The sequence below is a fragment of the Pholis gunnellus genome (genome assembly GCF_910591455.1).
Source record: "Pholis gunnellus genome assembly, chromosome: 7".
In the NCBI taxonomy this organism is placed as follows: Eukaryota; Metazoa; Chordata; class Actinopteri; order Perciformes; family Pholidae; genus Pholis; species Pholis gunnellus.
In genome coordinates, this window is record NC_136533.1 from 8,957,854 (window position 1) to 8,979,550 (window position 21,697).

Genomic DNA, 21,697 nt, shown 5'->3' on the forward strand with positions numbered 1-21,697 from the left:
TTAATCCTGTTGGATCAGAGATAGATGGAACACAAGTGGTTTCTGTTGTGGCATCGTCGTGGGGTGGAGGGAGATCCTGCTGTGGCACGAATCAACCAGAACGAAGGGAGTTTCAGCATTTTGCTTGTGTGTGTTCCCAGTGCATATGTGTGTATGTGTGTGTCATCACCTGTGTCTCCTCCATGGCCTCTGCATGTGTTCTGTGTGTCCTCTGCGTGGTCTACAAGCCCCACAGTCCCACAGTGAGTCACCCACCCAGCCTCCACACGCTGACACACACACCACCAGCACCAGTACCATTCTTCACAGAGGAGCCTATAATTAGGTGCTAATTTTCTCTGGTTCCACTGTGACATGATGCTGGGGGCCATGGTGAGGCAAGACAGAGCGAGCGTGTGCATTTGATGAACAGTGGCGAGATCTCGACTCCGGACCATCTGGCCAAGTGGCTGGCGCTGCTGCCCGTGCTGACGTTGGGACCTGGGCAGGGCCCACCCACGTCAGCCTGCTCCTCCGGACCGGGACCCAGGCGTCTGTCCACCACAACATGTTTATCTCAAGTAGCTGCCAAGTGAATCACAACCGCGTGGAAGATACAGTTCCTCGCTATGCAGACGAGAGAGAGCGAGAGAGAGAGAGAGCGAGAGAGAGAGAGAGAGAAGTGGGGAGGAAAGAGGAGGGAGGAGAGGGCAAAGAGAGTGTGGGAGGAAGAGAGGGAGAAAGATGGATTAGAGGAAGAGAATGGGATTAAAAGAATCCTGATGGAAGAAAGCGAGACAGACAGGCACACAGACGCTCACAAAACCACAGAAACAAACAAGCAAAAAATCACAGTTGACACAACCTAAAACACACACACTGCATATGAGTCAATTCCTGCTCCAGATTCATTTAGAACATGCTAATGCAGTGTATAGCTTAACCTTCAAAGCAATCCTAAATGTTGGATTTAGTGAAATGGGTGATGACTTATTAATTCTGTTCTGAGGAGGATCAATGGGGGGGGGGGGGGGGGGTTCCACGGAGATGCTTCTGTCTCTCTTACATCTTTCTCATCCCCATCTGCACTCTCTCTGTCTCGCACTACACACACATTCTCAGAAATCGGGATTATGTTAAGAGTAAAATTGTGTAAAGGCATGCCCCCAAAAGCTTTTGAAGTTGGTGCTCTCAGGGCAAAAATCTCATTCTCTGGCTTGCCCCCTATCATGCTGACTCCTGCTCTTCCATCTACTCTGATCCAGCCCCTCCCTCCCTCCCGCCCTCCCATCCTTCAATTTAATTTTTCCTCCTGCTCTCTAAATTCCAATCAATCCAAGCCTCTGCAGATCCAGTGGTTTATTTCTCGTCTCACTTCTTCTGTCACCACAAGCCTCGTTCCCCTGCCTGCTTCTTCTACCTTTGACCTTTATTTGTCAATGCTGCCAGTCTTTTCAACTCAGATGGAAATCCCTGTGGAAAACTTCAATGGCTGTGCATAGAGACAAACAAACAACTGAACGAATGTTTGCACAAGCAAACGGCTGGATTAATGAATGGACATGTAGAAAGAGTGGAGGGAGGAAACGTTGTAGGAATTCATCCATTCGACTTCCATCCGAGCCCCAAGGCCCTGGTATGTAATTGCTTCATGCATAGTTGATACACTGCATAATCAACCAAATACACTCGATTTTTTTTCTGTGTTTATGTAGAAGGCTGCACTTGCAGGCCATTGATGAAGTTTAGATTCAATGGAAGGTGTCTTGTAATGGAAAAGCTGAAATCTGGTGCCCATCTCTCCCCTTAAGAATATACACACGGGACCAGTGCGAGGTATGCTGTCCCGTGATTGAATCAGGAACATGTTGTGTTGCATTCATGTAGAACAAAGATGAAACATTCATACTAGAGTGGTGTTGCTATTCTTTCTTCTGTGTCTCTTACCTCTCATGTACACAAATCCTGATTAGGAATCAGACGGACTATGACCACAAATTGGTTCACTTCGCGTGGGAGCGTAAAAACAATGCAAATGGACAGAGGGAGGTCCCACTGCGCGCCAGCAGATTGTGTTCATGCAGCATGCAAATGCATGAAGCATGAAGCTAGTTCAACCTATTTCAACACAGTCCATGCATGCTGAACATGCTGCACTATATATCTCTATATAGGGGTTGATTGCTGTTGATGGAAGCCTCAGATGAGAGATGCATGCATTTTAACCCTCGTGCCAAAGAGCCAGCACACATACACATGATCACACACATTTTATAGACATATACACACACTTAAGCTTGTCCAGCCATTCATACTTTTTGCAATCACATGAAAAGAAAACAGCATGATGTGAAATGTTTTGGCTTCATGTTGTGAATGAACAGCAACGGCCTGAGGCAAGGGGCATGACAGGGAAGGAAAACCAAATAAGGTGGGCTCACACTTCTTTTGTGGAGCAGCAGGGGCGTGTCAGGGCCAAAGTCCCCATGTCTCCATCTCTAATTGGAGCGTATCCCTCTGCCCTGTCCCTATCGCACTATGGTGGAAGCAGGGCGCTGTGCTAATGGATACCCCCCCTGTGGAGTGCTTGTCCTTGATGTGCTGGGTGGACGGTGGCCCACACTGAGGGTAGACTGCAGATTAGAGGCAAATCAGAAGATTTGTTTGTCCTCTCCAAGCGGGGTGGGACATTCAAGGAGAGAGAGCAGCCATGGCTTTGATGGAGTGGGTGGACCGGTGCGACAGATGTGTGTTAGTGTGACTGATGCGTTCTGGGTGAGCAGGCTGCTCTGGGTCACCGACACCTGGAGAACGAACACAAGCCCGTCCGAGAAACGCATACTGATGCTGTGTTTGTTTCGATCAGTGTCCAAAATGCAAACAACTGAGCCAAAGGTAGCTTTTCAGGATAGCACCTCTGGTGAAGATTTAGGAGAAGATAACGATGTTGTAATTACCTGCACGAAATTGGAACTGTGGATGCTCAATGAGCTATAAACAAGGTTACTCTCGTCCCCTTGGGGTAATTGTTTCTAAAGCCTGCAACAGTCTGGTCCAGTGATGGCGAAATTGGAAAGGGTGGTATCCTGTAATTTCTCAGATCACTGAAGCATGTCCTTTGTGTGGGTTGAAACTCAGGCTGATTTGAAATGGAGGCATAACTTTTTGTTCCCTCTTACTGTAAGCGTCAAAGTCATTGGTCTCAATCAGCTTTTAACCTGGAGATGGTCGGGCACTTTGGGTCACTGGGCGCCAAATGCACTTCTTTTTACATTTCAGTGAATATGCCAAATCCTATTACAGCGTATTTCTCCAGTCGTGGCCACAGTGCTTCTATGACAATCGTATTGTATTACATTTATGCATACAGGTGGCTAAAAGTGTGTTCCAATAGATAGAAATAGCTCCGTTGAACAGAAATACATTCTATTTGATGTTCCCTGCAGATGGGCCGTGTGTTTGATTTGCATAATGTAATTCAGGGCACACTCAGAGATTTACTAATTCATCACAGCATCAGGCCAAGCTCAACAGTGCTGTGGCCCTTGAGCTTTGAAAGGGCAACGTGTTTCCAAATATTAGAGCAGATTGACTGTTTACAGCCTAAACAAGTGCTGGACCTAATTGATGAATCTTATTACAAGCAGGCAGCGTTGCATGGTGGGATGTCGTGTTCGTAGTGCTGGCTTGATCGTTGGAAAGCTGCGAACGGACGAGTTATCCTTCTGATCTTTGTAGCTTACTTCACAGCCACGACCTGATGCTGTGATCTCTGTTTCTGATTACATTTCTTCTCTGCATTTTGTCCTTTGTGTCTGACTGGCTAGCAGGGCTCACTGTAATGCTTGCGTCTGTGGGAGAGCCACAGCTAGTTTTATCACAGTTTGATACAGTCATCCCCTTTTGAATGTACCAACCGTACACTGAGCTGCCTGTAACATAGAAAGATGAGAGGAATAACAATAAATGTACCGCAGTAAATTGATGCTGGGAATGTCTTTTTTGACTGCTGTATGAGAAAATGTAATGTGATGCATCACTGCCATGTGTGAAAGTCGCAAAGTGTGCATAGATTAAAAACGCCCACACAGATGGACACACACACATACACGCACAGGCGCACAAGTTATTTCATCAGGATTGCTTCTAAATGCATGCGTTGCAAGCACTCTGTCTTCCAGACGTTCTCTTAGCCAGTCATTAATAATGTGTTGCTTGCATTATTTAGATTCTTTAAACTAGATGCCTCTTTATTAACATGCATATTAGATTATCATGCAGGTTCAGACCACATTAGTGTCATGTAAGCTCATCTCGAGCCCCATGAATTTGATTAAGCATGTTGTCTTTAGTGTGCGTGGGTTTGCTGCAGGCTACTCATGAGGACATGATGTCCAGGAATGTCATTAACATTTTATGTACATGAGACATCCCATATCACTATCAGATACATAAAGTGGACTTGGCTTTACTCAAGCGTGAAAAGATAAAGGTGGAAGGATGTAAAGTTTGACTTATTGGAAAGATTGGAGGACAAATGTGCTGACAGAAATGATCATGACGGATCATCACAGGAAATCAATCCATGGCCATCTAATGAAAGTGAGCTCTGTTCCTATAGAGGATCCTATAGTCAATGCATCAAATACACATGTCCCACCATCACATTTACATACGGTTATGAGACAACACTGTGCATATAAGAATCTGTCCTTTTTTTAACCATATAAAAAAAGCATTTTTGCATATGGAATTCAAGATTTTAACCAAATTATGGAAAATTACTTTTTGTTTGTTTGGAAGTTATTATAACTTATATGGAGACTATGTGATGAGAAACACCAGTTTCCAAATTGGGCCAGGGGTGTAAAGTGCTCTAACCCTCTACTTTTGGCTTCCTTGCTCGAACCTCATCTTTGAATTCGGCCTTAATTTTGACCTCAACTACAAACCTGCAAAGTTTTGTGACTGCATCTTTCACGGTTGTGATCAAAGCCACAACACTTGTCCACAGACAGACAGACATGTAAACACCTGGAAAAGCACACAGGACTGCAGTTTGTGTCTCCCAGACCACATTTTTCTCTGATGAGACACACACAGACTCACAAGGTGAAATCAATACCATACACATACTGTAGCAGATGATAATTAGTTTTACGGAGCGTTTAGTGCCCTTTGGCTCCTTGCTTTAGTTTTACGACTATTCTGCTACCACTTTCTAACTGCTCAGCACCAAACAACCGACAGGCAAAGCTGGTGAACATGATGGAGTATTTGGTAACTAAAGAGCCAGGTTTTTTTCTCAGGAGTTGGTGGAGTCCAAAACAAAACCACAAGGGGAGGAAATATTGGAGTTACGTTCAGATGATTACAGAAACAACTTAAAATGTTGCACTGCTGGATGTATAAATAGACAACTGTTTTCTGACACATTTGCTATGTTCATTTTACAAGGTAAAAATATGTCAGTGGTGTGATTACAGCTTGTTCTGTTGCCCCCTAGTGAGAAAACACACATCAATCAATTCCTCTTTATGTATCAGTATTAATGCCAGAATAGTCAGAATAGAGAGATCAGGTGTTCTCTATTTAGTCTTACAGATACCAACTACTCCTGTCTATCCTGTCTCTGCAGCACACTTTACAAGGCATAATAACATGGATCAAGGTGGTAATGTGATGTGGATCAACCTTGAATGTAATTTACGACATCAGAAGCATCATTGCCATGTGCACATTGGCTCTGTACCCAATAACCAACATTTAGAGGAGGAGGGGTTATGGAGAGCTTACAATTATGCTATTATTCCCACTGTGTCCTGTTAGGCTAAATACTTCAAATCCAGCGGAAAAGACGTGAATTAATCTGGTACATTTGAATGGGATAATAAACCCTGTGTAATAAGCATTATACAAATAAGTGAGTGGCAGCTTGTCTAGCGGCGTGTCTAGGTGTGTGTTAGAAAGAAAAAAAGAAAGGACCGAGAGAGGGAACATATGTGCCTGTGTGCTGATGTGAATGCCCATGTGTGCATTTGTTGTCTGTTTATGTATTTATGGATTTGTTACTCCAACGGGGAGGGGGGGTGGGGCGGGGGGGAATACAATTTTGTCTGTTGTGATCCAGTCCCAGCTGTGTCTCATTAACTGCTGTCATTTTAATCCTCTTAGTCAAATCCCATAATTTTGTCCATCAACACAAACATAGGCAACAGGGCAACGGTTAAGCTACCCAGTTTCAGCCTTTCAAAATGGAGGAAGACTAGATAGAGGCAACACTAGTTCAGCTACATCCACCCTGGTGTTATGTAAAACAATCGGGAGGCCTTGCCTTTAAATTTTCATCAACTACTTGGTGCAAAGCTATTGCTAATCTGGTTTGAAATCTGCAGAATTCTGGGAGCTGAAAGGATTTGTTGTCTGTAGCTTTACTGTGCTCATCTGCCGATTCTCTGGGGAGGATGAGCAGTTCGGTAACGTTACGTATACCATTCTGGATTCCTGCAGTCAAATTCTACTTTACCCGTGTGAATTTATTTCAAAATGTATGACTGATTCAGTCTCCGCTTCCCTGTGGCCGACAGTCCTCTCCCCTCCCTGATGAAAGCTATTTTCCTCTCTTTCCCCACACTGACAGCTGGTATGTGCTCCTCACCAGCAACACTTCAGCTCAGACCAGCTCTATGTATAGATTGCCGTCATTGAAAAAGCCTATTTCCGTGGCTCTTGCTGCTATGAATATATGTGCAACATTCTGCAGCGCTTTATCTCCAATGCAATTACCTCTTTCTCTCCAAATGAGTCCAATAATGCTGCAATGCGCAAGCTCTTCAGGGTACATAAAATCCAACTTCTTTCATGATGAGAAACTCGACATGATTGTCCAAATGTCAAGCTGTCCCCCGAGAGGCATTGTAATGTACACAGAGCTTGTGGTTGGTTTTAATTGTGACATTTATGAGATGTGGGAGAGCAACATTTGTGCTCCCTTTCTCCTGTGCCAAAGCTGCCCAGGGGATTCTTTTTTTTTCCTGATGTGAGTGAATCGTCCATTAATTGAGGGTACAACTGGTGAATCGATCTGTCAGGTAGTATTTTCCCTGGCTGCAAATTAGTTTCCCTGGAAGCTGTTAGACTAGCTCACAGAAGGTTGCAGTATGTCTGCCCAGTGTATGGTAATACCATCGTGTTGCCATAGCTTCCCATGATGCCTATAAAGTGCATATCAACACATTGTAATTACTATCTATTCTTCAGTGTACGGCTGCCCGTAGTGACTGCCTCCACTAGGAGAGTTAGGACAAGCTTCGCTGCTTTATTCTTCCGTATGTCATCCTGGGCTGAAAAACAAGATTAAATTGGTTCTGCTCAACTATTTGCTGTCAGCTAAAAGTAGATGGTTCAGCCTCAGAGAAAAAAAAAGGTATCCTGCGAATCTGTGACCAAACACTCACTGAAACAGACAATAGAGGCGTGCATGCACATATGCACGAAGATGCACACGCACGACCTTGCACTCGCACACAAATAAAGCAAAGGAAATTCAAAGGCAGATTCAGAAAGCGCTCACGGAGAGAAGCTTCCACACGCTCATACACAAACATGAAAACACACACTCAGTAAACACACAAGACCACGCATTAGTGGCGTGTCAGAAGTCTGTCATTTCTTGTTTAGAAGAAGTGAAGGCGTAGGCCGGATTTGTGACCTTTGTTGTGACTGTGAGGCGTGTTTCCCCCTCTTTGGAGAAGATGATTAATTTCTGTTATTTACATTACTGCCCTGAAGGCTCCTCAATAGGCCTCACACATTTATCATTTCCACTGCACTGTTTTTCAAATGGAAATGAAATAGAATGTACAGCCTCCTGGGTCCGCCTCACCAAGGCTCTTTTAAGCAGAGAAGGCCCAGGAAAAAATATGTATTTGCTCATAATAAAACAGCCGTGTCAACATGGCGCTGCAGCAGTCATGCAGTGCAAAGTCTTTCGTCCCTTAGTAAACAACAAAATAATCTTGAGGGCTATTAGATACTATGCTCACACCATTCCCACACTGCACTTGCTTAATTAGAGCTCTGATTGGATGGGCACAGTCCATAAACCAGCCATAACACTGGTTTGATCCAGCTGCGGATTCGCACTGCTTTTTGAACGTTGGTTTATAGCCTGCAGGAACCATACCATCCCCAGATGTCTGTCTGTGTATTCCCACACCCATGCAGCAAGCACACACACACACACAGACACACACACACACACACACACGCACCTACACACCTACACACACACACACACACACACACACACACACACGCACACACACACACCATCACACACACACACACACCTCAGTGAAACACCTAGTGAATTTATGTTCACCCTGTTCTCACTTCCCCCTCCTCCTCTCCTCCAACATTTCAGGGCTTATTTCTTTCACCTCCTGGGAGTGTGGCAATGGAGTAAAAGAAAAGTGAGAGGAAGAAACAGGGAGTTAGAGGGAAAGTGAGAAAGACTTGAAGGTGTCCTTAGAGCGCTTCTGCTTTATGGAAAACGCTGCAGCTAATCCTCAGAGTGTCACTGCACTCGCCGCATCCTAAATGAGAACCTTTTTGCACGGTAAGTACAGACACTTCCCGAGACGTGACTATCCCTGTCCCTCCTCTTGCCGTTGCTCAGTTTTGGGAAAAAAAAAACCCCAGTAACAATCAACTGCATGAGCTGTGTTGTGACCATCATTAGCTTTCACCAACACAATTAGACTTTTTATGCAGAAGTACAAAGTCACTGTTGTCATCATTAGAGCCTGCTGAGGTTTGCTGGAATGGTCTGATTGGAAAACAGCAGCCACTGATGAGCCGTAAATGAGTTATGGTCATTTATGCTAATCAAAGCTACCGTACACACTGCACACACGCTAAACAAAAGCTTTATTTTCCCGATGAGAAGAGCTGGCGTTCGTTCTCCAGGGTTGTATTACTACAGCTGGCCTACAGCTGAGCTCATAACTTAACGTCTCCATAATGGGCTTGGCCCTCTAAGCAAGCTGACCTGTTAGGCCTGGGACTGCTTGACGGCGGTAATTACACATGTGAGCCATTTAAATGAGCATGATTAGCCAGTAACAAGCTGAAAGAGTGAAAGGAGATGATTACACAACTGCGTGCTGATTCATCCACCAGTGGGAAAAACCAAACCGCTGCAGGTGACTATTTATGTTGCTTTATGCAGTAATAGTTCCTCTAACGATGTTTATACACGTGCTGGCAAGCCCAACCATAATGACAATCTTAAATTGTAATAAAATGTGATTTTACTACTATAATTTAGGCAGAAGGCACACCAAGGCACAGTGAAATGGAAGTGCTTTTATGTAGCTGTGTGTGCTCAGAAAGTCAAACTCTGTTTAATATCAGCAGTTCAGTTTTGGGTTGTTCACCTTGTGTTTATTTCAGTCTCTTGTTTAATTTAACCACAAGCTTGTGTTGTCAGCGTAGCCCCTGAGCTACGCTCAAAGCCCCAGCATTGCCCTCTGGATTGTTTTTTCCTTTGCAGATAAAGAAACCCCTGGCTTAGCTTATCAAAATATTGCACTTTAATGTGGCAGGTTTATTTATAGAATGAAGGATTTATAATTATTTTAGCATCAAAAGATATGCTGTAATTCTAAACCTTGTATGTGCGACTCGCCATCATAATATCTGACAAGCAGCGCCGGGCCCTCGACTGTGTACGGTGAGCAAGAGCCCAATTCTGACAGTGGTTTATTGTGAGATATCAATAGCGCCCACACACTTTTTCCATTTAGATACTCATGAGTGGAAAAACATACCTTTGCAGTCACCAGCCACTGCAGTTGTTCCTGGGGGCGCACACACTTTTAATTACTCGTGAATCATTAAGCTTTACAGCGTTAGTCTGATCATTTTAAAAGGAGTCGACTGCACCACAGCAGCAGAACCAAAAGATAAAAAGAGCCAGAGAAAACCAGTCAGATGACATCTTGAATGCTTTGGGTGACCGATCGTCACTCGAGATGGAGTGAACCGCAGAGTTCTCTTGCAGGCCAACGAACACGATCAAATGTTGCATTAAGTAGAACATGACAACAAATTAGACAGAGTGATTAGTGGCCTGAGTATAGGTCAGTAACAAAGCAGGACACATCTTCAGTAAACGCTCCGTGCACATATTCATGCCCAAACATACGTTCGATAATGATCCTTCACTCAACTTGAAAAACTTCTACGGCAGCAGACCAGTTCCAGCAGCCATCGCGATTAATAACATATTAACGATGTATGTCTGCTTAAAAACTGTAATATTTTTTCAAGGGCTCAATTTGAAATCCATCACGGGTGTGGGGGGCTCATTACTAGTATGTAGCCGAGGAATTATCGGGACAAGCCCCTTTGCTGCCTGTCTGTCATTACAACACTGTCAGATGTGATTTTGCTAGGGGGGCTGTTAAAGGGAGCACAGGGACTTATCTGCTCAGCTGTAAAATGATTTTCTGTCTCCTCAAGAGATACCGGCAGTGTGTGTGTGGGGGGGGGGGGGGGGGGGGGGTATCAGTGATCTGAGAGTAATTAAGATATGGGCTCACATCACACAAGGGCTTTGCACGTGGGAGACGAGCAGATAAAATTGAACGTGAAATAGTTGAGTTTAAAGGGGGACTTTGATTAATTAGAAAAAACTCTCAAAGGACGGTCCACCCCCTCTTAAATTGAACTGCCATCCAATAGCAGCGTCTCAGGAGCTGATGACCTCAACCCCTCCCCTTTATCTAATAGGCAGGTTATCTCGTTATTCATTGCAGCTCACCCGCTCATTCGCTACATTGCTCGTTCTGCAAGACTGAAATACATCATTATCTTTGTATCAAGCTGTTCCATGTAAAGATTTTCTTTAAAGGGTAAGACAATTGTTTGCTCAATGGAATATCAATTGAGTTTATGACACATAGCATGTCGGCACTGGTCTGTTCCCTTTCAATGCGCACATTATGCTGATTACAAGGTTTTGTCATTTATATATTACTCTGAAAATAGCTGCTGATGTAATTCTTAAAGATCAATACATTTAAGTTTGACACTTGGGGATATTAGATATTAGAGAGTTAGATGAGAAGATTCATACGTCTCTCATATCTGCTCATTAAATATGAAACTACAGCCAGCAGCTCGTTAGCTTAGCACAAAGTCTGGAAATGAGGGGAAACTGCTAACATGGGTCTGTGCGACGCTAAAAAAATCCCTCACCTCTTAAGTGCACAAAATAACATATAATAACTCGCTTGGTTTAATCCTTAGAAAAACTGAACATTTAAAACATTTTTTTTTGGTTTCACATGGCAAACTATTATTTTTTTGGCTCTGAGCAGTTCCCAGGCAACCAGCCGCGACTACAGGAAGTTATTGCTCTCAGCCAAGAAAGGGTTCGCTACATGGTCTTTGTTTGACACTGTCTTTGTTTATGATTAAACAAACAGATATAGTGTGTTAACTGGACAGAAATGACAGTGGTATACATTTTCTCATGTAATTCAATGCCAGAAAGCATATTCGGCAAAAAATGTCAAACTATTCCTTTAACTGTCAGCTCACTATGTGATGCCGCATTCATTTGGTCAAATTCGGGATTGCTTGGGCTCAGTTCCCCATTGTTAATTTATAGTCTGATGAGTTACACAGAAAAAGCAGTGGGAAGTGAAAGAGAAAATAATGAAATATGTTAAGAGAAGCAGCTTGCACCGAGCTTCCTTATGGATTGATCACCATGTGCATTCCCTGTCATCGCCTCGCTGTCCATATAATGTCCTCTGACTCTGTGGTTTGTGTGCTTTCTAGTAAAGTAGAAACAAAAAAAGCAGCTCAAAGAAGCTTTAGATTAAAGTGCTGATGCTTATCGCAGTTTACTGATATGATGCATTTAGAGAAAGCCCTCCTTCATTTAGTCTTCCTCCAAGCTGCGATGCTCATGATTGATAAAACGTTCAAAGGGACTAAATTGAATTGCCTCCTCCTAGCAAGATTAATAGGCCACACTTATATTCACCTACACAGTGTTCAGTTTGCTTTCCAGCCCTTGTGTCCCTGGGCCTCTGGACTACATCACAAGATATCTGGTTCAATGACGAATCTCAGTTCACTGCTGTTCCTCTGAATACTGCTCACAGAAGACGGACGATTCCCTCATTTGGGACGAAGCAACACAAGAAAAAAGAAAGTACGAGACACGAGACAGCGAGAAGAGGAGAAACAAATTTTGCAGTCCAGATAAAGGTGGAGGAGGAATTGCTGTGTGCTGTGCCTTCATGATGATATTTCACCCTGAACAAACAAGCCGAGCCTCACAGAGAGAGGAAAGCATCGATCTACCCAGCTACAATCATAATACATCCACTTTTCCCCAAGTTTACTTTCTGGCATTCTATCAGAACTTTATAAATTATTTTGGGTGACAAATCGATCTGTTTCTTTGCCCCCTCTCTGCTGAGTGAAGGGAAACTTGATTGTGAGCAGTGTGTGTGTGTGTATGCTTATGTAAATGTGTGTGTGTGTGTGTGGATACGTTCGTATGAGTGTTTGTGTGTCGTCTGATTTGGAGGCATCATCTGCCATCTGGCCTCAAAGTACAGGGGCCACATGGTGGGAAAGCAAATGTCACTGGCCAGACCAGCCAATGCCAAGTCCCGACAAATGACGTCAGGAGAAGCCCACACTGACTCTGCCCAAACAAACAACCCTGCCATCAAGTCCGAAATCCTCCTGACCCTCTGCCTCACTGTCGGTTGCTTCTGATGATGGTGATGGTGATCTACTGTAGGAATTAAAGCTTATTCTTGCTAGAAAGACAGCCAAAAGCAAATCCTAAACAATTGATTGAATTACTGAGCCAACAAAAAAAAATAAAAAATCTTAAATTAAAAAATGATTGTGACGTTTAATCTGGAATGGCAATTTAATTCTGGGCGCGATCCAATAAAACATTATCTCACACCTGCCAAACAAAAATGATTTCAATGCTGTAACAGATCACATCCCATTTTTCTATCTTGGATGCAATCCCGTGTTCCAACACGCAAATCTGTTTGCACCAATGATGGGCAATGAACTCTGAATGTGCCGGAGCTGAACTTTACAGCAAATATATGTCCTTAGCCAGCACTTCAGTGCACAGAAGCAGCGGGAACATAAATGTTTCAACACTTCGTAAAGAAGGTTCCTTACACTGCACAGACAGTGTGAACCTGTTGAAAGGTTTAGAAGATCACATAGCATCTGCTCAACACCCATGCAGTGGGGATTGTGTGCAACAGATGAGGCGGGTAAACAATACAATGTCCTTGGAAATAAACTTACTATTTCGATGAAGGTTTGCCAGTCGTGCGCCATGCTGTCTTTGATTTTTAATTACACACCATGAGATAAACGCACATCTGTATTTTTCTGCACAGCTGCAAGGCCAAAAGAAATACTTCAAGGTTGAACTGACAGGGCAAGGTGAGGAAAAGTGTGCTACAGTTTAGTTTCATGGCCGCACTTTACATTTTCCAGCCGATGCCGCCCGGTGCAGTGGCAGTTAAGACTCGCGGCTGATTGTGCGGTGATGTACTGTGCTCGAGGAGTTCTCAAAGCTCCAGACACATGCTGCTGTGTGTGTGCTTTAGCTATAGGCACAAGTACTCACAGTGACAGACACCCCCCTTTTCTGTTCTAATCCCTTCTACACCTCTTCACCAGATGACAAGAGCTACTTTCCCTATAGAGACAGTAAGAAAGAGCGAGGTGAAAAACAATTAAAAAGGCGCAAGTGGGTGGAACACTTCTCCCCATCTCATTGTTCCTCATCCAGGATGTATTTTATGTAAATGATAGAATGATTTACTGAGTAAGACCCTATTTAAAAAGGGCTTTTGAGTTTTTGCCACCCTGTAATGGTGCGAGTAACATTTGTAGAATTTTACATGTTTGGCTACAATCATGAATATACTTTTACTGCTAAAAACACAGGTAGCATTACAAGTGCTGTGAACTACACATACCCATATGGCCCATTTGCAGCTTTTTGATAAGCAGCAGTTGTTAAATTAGAGATTATCCCAGCAATCCTGACAGGGATAAAAACTAGTCATACAGTCCTCAAGCACAAACATCATCCTCCCACTCCCGGCAACTCCCTTCCCTGCAGTACATAGCCCACACACACACACACACACACACACACACACACATATAAATAGCTTCCCACACGAATGTCCGGATGGACACAGAGATGCAGATACACAAACACACCATCTGCCATAGGCAATAAAGAACACAGAGGACCTACTCTATATTTTACACATCCGCAGGGGGGTCAATAACTCATTAGAGGAAAGGCAGAGGCAGCTGAGGAAGATGACGTGGTGGGAGATGGGCTGCGTGGCTGTGGGCTGTTCACCTGAGGATATCAGCATGTCATTGTGCCCAGAGGTCACAGGGACGATTCATGAATTCATTAGCAGCATCCCATAAACCATGCCACGGTGTTCCCAGGCCTGAAATAGGGTACTATGTGTAATTTGCCTGTTTTATTCGTCTCTAACCTTTTTCTGCCTTTCTGGAATTTTTACTGCTCATCCTCTTGGCATTTTATTTATTACCCTTTTATGGCCTGTCATGAACTTTGCATCTCGTTGAAATGCTCTATAAAAAGAAAGTTTATTATGGGGTTAAAGTAGACCTCTGTCCCACTGCTAACACGGTGCAGAGCATTGGCCTGTATGATTGTCTTTAAAGGCGTTGTAGGCATTCAAGCAAATATTTATACTATAGAAGAGTCATTCTGCTCACTTGTTATTTCTGGGTTACACTTACTTGTAAGTAGTTTCAAAATATTTTCAGTTTCTTTATTGATGACCCCTATCAAATGGCGGCTGCTCCTTCACTTCTTCCTCAACAAGCCCTGGGACTCATCTGTTTAATCATCTCAATCACTGAGCTGGACCTGACTAAATATAGATACAGAAAACATGCAGCAGTGTGGGCTGCACCAGTGTACTACAGTGGAAAGACTGTTACTGTAAATTGATCAAATGCAGATAAAAGATGACTGTGTGTGTGTGAGTCTACATGAAAGTCTGAGGGTTTATCAGGCAGTCTGTGTGTTTGTTTTGGATGCATGCCTTTGAGATTCAACACTGAGCAAACTTAAGGACCTGTTCACGAAATGTATCCCGTTACACAACCTAATCCCAAAGGTTTCAGTACAAGTTCAAAATCTGTCTGGACAGTGCAAGAGTCTGATTATGTGTTATTATTACTAGAAGCCACTGAAAATCAGCTCTGCATGTTGGTTGAGATATAGGCTGTTATCATATATATCAAGATCAGCAGTTTCCATCTTTGAACTGATACCAGCAAAATAGCACAAAAATGCGGGATGAGTTGTTCAACCTTGTTGAGGACACACGCTAATTACTTGATCCAAAGAGTAAATCCATAAACACACAGACAATGTAATTAAATCATCTGCACAGCTCTGCGTCAACACCAATCATCTGAAATGACCTTGGAACTTCTTGGAAAGGAGCGTAATCATGAAGAATGTCAGCACCTTGTATGGCGTCACTCTGACCATCACACCAGACCACAGACCACCACCACACAACATGACTAGTCCAATATAATATATCTGTCAATATGCTGTGAAAGGAAAACAGGATAGAACTGTGGTTTCACTTGTATAAGGATTTAATAATGGTTTACACACTTTACAAACCAAATGCAAATGGTAACTCACCCATACTGATTTTCTGAGGAAAATATTACCATGTTTTGTAGAAATATCAGAAATTTTACAAATTGCTTTGATTAAATTACAGGATATGTAAATGCTAAATAACCACTTTGAGTACTTTTTAAATTAAAGACTGTGGCTATCTGTGCTCTGACAAGCTTGCAGTATCCAGCTCAGCTGGGATGCCTGTGTTTGGTGCCATTTGGCAACCGCTGGAATATTTAAATGCCCTGATGAATACATAGCCCCTGGGCCTGACTGCTCAAACTGAACACTGAGTGTGCTCTGACATGCTCAGCATACACTAATGGGGCTTCTGACAGTCCTGTGCATTCATCCTACAAAAAAACTGGTTCCCTCTGGCATAATGCCAGCGGGAACCATGACTGGGTGTGAATGTGTTGCACTGGCTGGAGATTTGGAGAACAAAAGGCCACAGATCTGGCTAGTGTGTCCATCAGCGGCCACTTACACTGTTAAACTGTCCTTGAGCAAGACACTGCCACTTGCTTCACTCTTGTTGCAAATTACAGTACTTTGAATAAGAGCAACAGCTGTGGCATCTTTTTAAGAGAATGAATCTACACCTCATTTCGAGGTCAGGAGTCTGGGTCAAACAGGCCATTCATTTTACAGAAGCTCTGCAGCTGTGTGTACTTACCCATGACTCTGAACCCCTGTGTGCTTATAGCTGAAGCTGCAGAAGATCTAAAGCTAAGTGACTACAGTATAAAACATACCACGAAACTGAAACCTGCACGCACACAGGGGCACGAGAAAGTGGCGTCTGCCACTATGTTGAAAGCTCTGGAGCTGTCCGTGGTGCTGAAAAACAAAAACGGTTTAAAACAGGTCAGAAATATGTTCAAGGATCAGTGGGAACGTGCTCTTTATGTTCTAATGCATAAATCTGAAGCCAAATACGGTTCCCCACTGCAACACATGCTCCACAGTGGACGCAGCTGTCTGGGTTCCCCTCGGAGATGGCTGTGTTGTGTTATGGAACACAAGAGACATTTCATTGATTATGGTTATTTTGGAAAATGTCAGTAGAGCATTGTAGCCCAATGATGTTGACCTTTAAAGCTGTGTTGCCCCGTCGAGTAGCATCACAAAATGATGCAATTCAAGAAACACTATCGATCACGATTTGTTGCAGATCTGAGATTTATTTCTTTAAAAAAAAAAATAATACAACTAATAAGTCCAGATATTGAAATCAATATGTCATTGCATCCTGTGAGAGTTTTGATAGTAAAACAAACAACGATATTGCTCTTAACTCCCCAAACGTTGTGGTATCAGACTTATTGTCTTTTTTTTTATCTGTAATGGGAATTTTTCGAAAGAAAAAATAGAAGGAAGACTTGAAAGGACTTTGCGCATCAATGCAACCAGTAATTCCTCGCGACCTCCACATAAAACCAGCCACCTTAGGCAACATATTTCATGTTTTGTATCATACACAATAGTATAGGCTACATTTGTACTAAGTCGAATTGTCAGGGTTCGCGGTGTGCAGCGAGCGGAAAACACACAAACACAAGCATTAACTTGAGGTTTTGGAGATGCCGCCTACTTGGACTATTACGCATTGATTATTCCCCCCACAGAAAAGCAGCAGAGGAATTTCTGGGTGCAGATAGGACCACTCCTCTCTCTGCATACGGTTCTCTCTCCTCTCTCCACAGTAGGGGCTCGGTGGTGAGGAGGGGGAGGGTGGTCTTGCAGTCGACGAGAGGAACAGGAGTTTATTGAGGAGTAGCTGCAACGCGAGGAAAAACGCATGCAACTGAGCACCGTTGCCTTGCGGTTGAAAAGAGGAGAAAGAAAAAAAAAAAAAGATCGCGCTTGGACGACTGACCACTCTGTGCGGAGAAACTGCTGCTCGAATTGTTTAACTTGTTGATGCGACGTTATTCTACTGTTTTTCCTCTATCGTCTGGCTGCAGTGACAGATAGATGGGTGGCGGAATCGCAAGTACTCTCTTCCGAGGATAGCTGTTTTTTTATTTTTTTTTATTAAACTCACCGTGGATGCAATTTAAAGAGCAGTCTTCCCTAAGGTGGGTGGATTTCTTTTACTTTCATTCCTGCTTATTGATTGGTGACGTTTTCGAAATCCAATTCATATTCTGCCGCAAAGTAGGCTTCCATAACTGAACAGTTAGAATGGGGGAAAAGGCTTGAGAGTGATACTCAACAGTGCTATGCGCAGTGCCAGTATAAGTAAATGGATTTGTTTGTTTTCTTATCACATTCTGTTGAGCCTAGGTGCCTCAGAAGCCTAACCACCAGTGTCTCTATCTGCTGTTCTTCCTGCAGATGCAATTCGTCTCTGAACCATAGCACTGTGATAACCGGAGCAGGGTTGTATTAAACACTATAGGCCAGCATGGCAGCAGGTGTAGCGGCATGGCTCCCGTTCGCCCGAGCGGCGGCCATAGGATGGATGCCCGTGGCGAGCACCCCGATGCCCATCCCTCCACAAGACAAGAAGAAAGGCAAGGACGGACTCATCATCCTCAACGTGAGTGGGACCAAGTTTCAGACGTGGCGGACCACTTTAGAGAGGTACCCGGACACTTTGCTGGGGAGCACGGAGAGAGACTTCTTTTTCCACGAGGAGACAAGCGAGTACTTTTTCGACCGTGACCCTGACATCTTCAGGCATATCCTCAATTTTTACCGCACGGGGAAACTACACTATCCGCGCCAAGAGTGCATATCGGCATACGACGAGGAGCTCGCTTTCTTTGGTATAATCTCCGAGATCATTGGGGACTGCTGTTATGAGGAGTACAAGGACCGGAGGCGCGAAAATGCAGAGAGGCTTCAAGACGATGAGGAGATGGACCAGAGCAATGACGTCACGCCGGTTAACCTGACGTCCCGGGAGTTCCTGTGGCGGGCTTTTGAAAACCCTCACACCAGCACCATGGCTCTGGTCTTCTACTATGTCACGGGCTTCTTCATTGCCATATCAGTGATGGCCAACGTGGTGGAGACGGTTCCGTGTGGGATTTTGCCCAACAGGGCAAAGGAGATGTCCTGTGGAGACCGTTACTCGCTGGCCTTCTTTTGTTTAGACACTGCGTGCGTCATGATATTCACGGTTGAGTATCTCCTCCGTTTGGTAGCAGCCCCCAGCCGGTACAAGTTCATGAAAAGTGTGATGAGCGTCATCGACGTGGTCGCCATCATGCCTTACTACATTGGCCTGGTCATGACCGACAATGACCAGGTGAGCGGTGCTTTCGTCACGCTGAGAGTCTTCCGGGTCTTTCGGATTTTCAAGTTCTCCCGGCACTCCGCGGGGCTGCGCATCCTTGGCTACACCTTGAAGAGCTGCGCCTCCGAGCTGGGCTTCCTACTATTCTCCCTCACCATGGCCATCATTATCTTTGCAACGGTCATGTTTTATGCAGAAAAGGGCTCCACGGCCAGCAAGTTCACCAGTATCCCCGCAGCGTTTTGGTACACCATTGTCACCATGACAACACTGGGGTAGGTGGCTGCATATAAGTCCATTAAATCTTTATAGTTGCTCCCATGAAACATTGATCACCACTTCGACAAGCTCACATCCTCAAAGAAACGTCCACGTTAATGGCGACACATGGACAATACGAATTAATAAATTGCTTATTTGTAGTACTACTAATTCATTAACATTTATTTATTTTATCAAATCTTGAGGAATAGTTAAATTAGCGTACGGAACCTAATTACCACACATTTCGGCCAAGGTTTGAAGTATTTGTCGTGCAGCCACAGGTGTGCATTTAGTTGGCATATTAACAGCCTCGAGCGCTGCTCAGCCAATATGAGTGCAGGGACGGTCTGCTCTATAAAGGCTTCTGTGCGCCATTCACTGCCTATCAATGAGCCTGCACCTCACAAACAGCCCTTATCCGAAGGTTAGGCTTCGTCCCTGCCTCTATTCAATGGCTTTTATTGGAAGCGCTCTTTGTGAAAGGTTACTGCAGTGAACAGAAAACTCGTGGTCAATAAACAGACAGCGGAGGTGTCTTTTTGTTTAATTCCACGTCACAGGAGAGGTCTACAATATCTTGCACACCGCATTTATAGCGCAAACTGAGGCGCAAGGGCAGTGACTGAATTAAAGGCAAAGTAAATTAGAAAATGTATAGATTACACACACACACACACACACACACACACACACACACACACACACACACGCACACACACACACCTTCCCCCTCCCTGCACCGCTTCATCACTGCCTCTCATTCTCTCTCTCTCTCAGCGTCTCTTTCTTCCTTTAACGATGTACAGTACATGTTTGAATGCTAATTTCATGCACATGCACAACGTCAGCTGTACTATGTGCTGATGTAGCATACAATAATTAAAAGCGGTTAAAATGATCACTACAAATTAATTTGTATGGATGTGTGCACTCAACTGCTCAGATGCTCTCGTGGGTTATTATTATTATAAATATTATTATTATTATTTCCATTATTCAGTCGATCTCAGCTGCTGCGGCGGTGCGCTCTCTAACGTGCTGAAAAGTTGCTGTCAATGAGTGGACCAGCCGCCATTTGTTTTTTATCTGTTCAAATGAAACAAAGTGAATGTGGCGTTTGAGTGCCCGAAGCGATTATTACGTTTTACAGTGGGAAATAATAATCGGACCGTTTCTAATTTGTGTAAAAATACCCCCGCCGCTTCTTTACTCGCTGCTGCATGCACGTACGAGGTTGAACAGACACTCAGCCAATGTTAGTCCTCACGCGCTGCTCTCCACTGATGACACAGAAATGAGCTCCTGTTGAAATAATGTTGTCTTTTCATTTCAAAGTCATAACATCACAGATCAAACATTGCAAAACAAATTGCCACTGGCTGTGTACTGTGTGTGTGTGTGTGTGTGTGTGTGTGTGTGTGTGTGTGTGTGTGTGTATATGGCTATGTGCGCATAACAGTGTGCTTGAGATGTGTCCGGGATAATTCTGTGAATACAAAGTTTAGATGGGGAGTTTTCTGTTTTATTTTTGGTTTATCGGGTATAAAAATGTTCATGCTCCATGCCAGCGAACTGCATTGTATGCTTGACTTTTTATGTGTTTGATTCGGATCCCTCTTGATCCTCATATCTGCATTGATGCAGGCACTCGGCACCTGGTTACCCTTCAGCTCTGCAGGCAACATATCTTATTATTGTTATTGTTGTAATTATTAGTATTCATTGTCACTACGCCAACCTCTCTCTATCTTCCCTCATGCAGCGGGTGACACTTAGTTAGTGGATTTCCTGTCTTCTTAATGGCATACAAAGCTTCCCCCTGCACTCACTCAATACCAGACGAACTACTACTCACCCTTTAAATGACCAATGAGTGCATAATTAGCAATATGCACGATCCGGTGATTGAAGCTGCCAGCTCAAACGTAATGCTGCATTGGCCGTGCGTTACATTCAGATTGAAAGCGCAGATGAGAGATGAGTTGTGTAAGAGGGTGCATTATTTAGGGGAGCAACAAATATATTGCTGCATTCAGCTCGGAATCCCCTTTGTGTTGCTTAAGATGGATTTGAAAAAGATGTTCTGCCGTGCGACGGACAAAACTGAAATGTCCTTGTTAATGGGGACGTTTCTGTCACTCCATTGTGAACCATGACAGCCTGGCTGACAGATTTGCAACCCCAACTGAAGCCTTGCAGTGGTGCAATATGCTGCATAGTGGACCACCGGTGGAGAAGCTGAATACCCATCACTGAAAGACAAAGTCGGCTCCTTCTCATGATCCATCATTGTCTTGAGGTGTGCTTTAAAAAAAAAAAAGAAGAAGAAAACTTACAGCCGTACAGTAGAGCTGGATTGTGCTTATCACTGTCTGCTGAATGCACTGACCTGAGGGAATTAACCAGTAACCTTCAAATTCTTATCTGATCAGGGG

The 21,697-nt window shown here is 43.9% G+C and overlaps 1 protein-coding gene across 1 annotated transcript in view; it reads left to right on the plus strand.

Annotated features, from left to right (window-relative positions):
* Window positions 1-18,161: 18,161 nt before the first annotated feature.
* The window catches only part of LOC306699222 (A-type voltage-gated potassium channel KCND2-like), a gene marked incomplete at both ends in the record, with an annotated part of 30,709 nt that continues 27,173 nt past the window's right edge, over window positions 18,162-21,697 (plus strand). Inside the window, one exon of the mRNA XM_079163765.1 lies at window positions 18,162-19,273. Coding sequence (XP_079019891.1) covers window positions 18,162-19,273 — 1,112 coding nt within the window. The remainder of the gene's footprint in view (window positions 19,274-21,697) is intronic.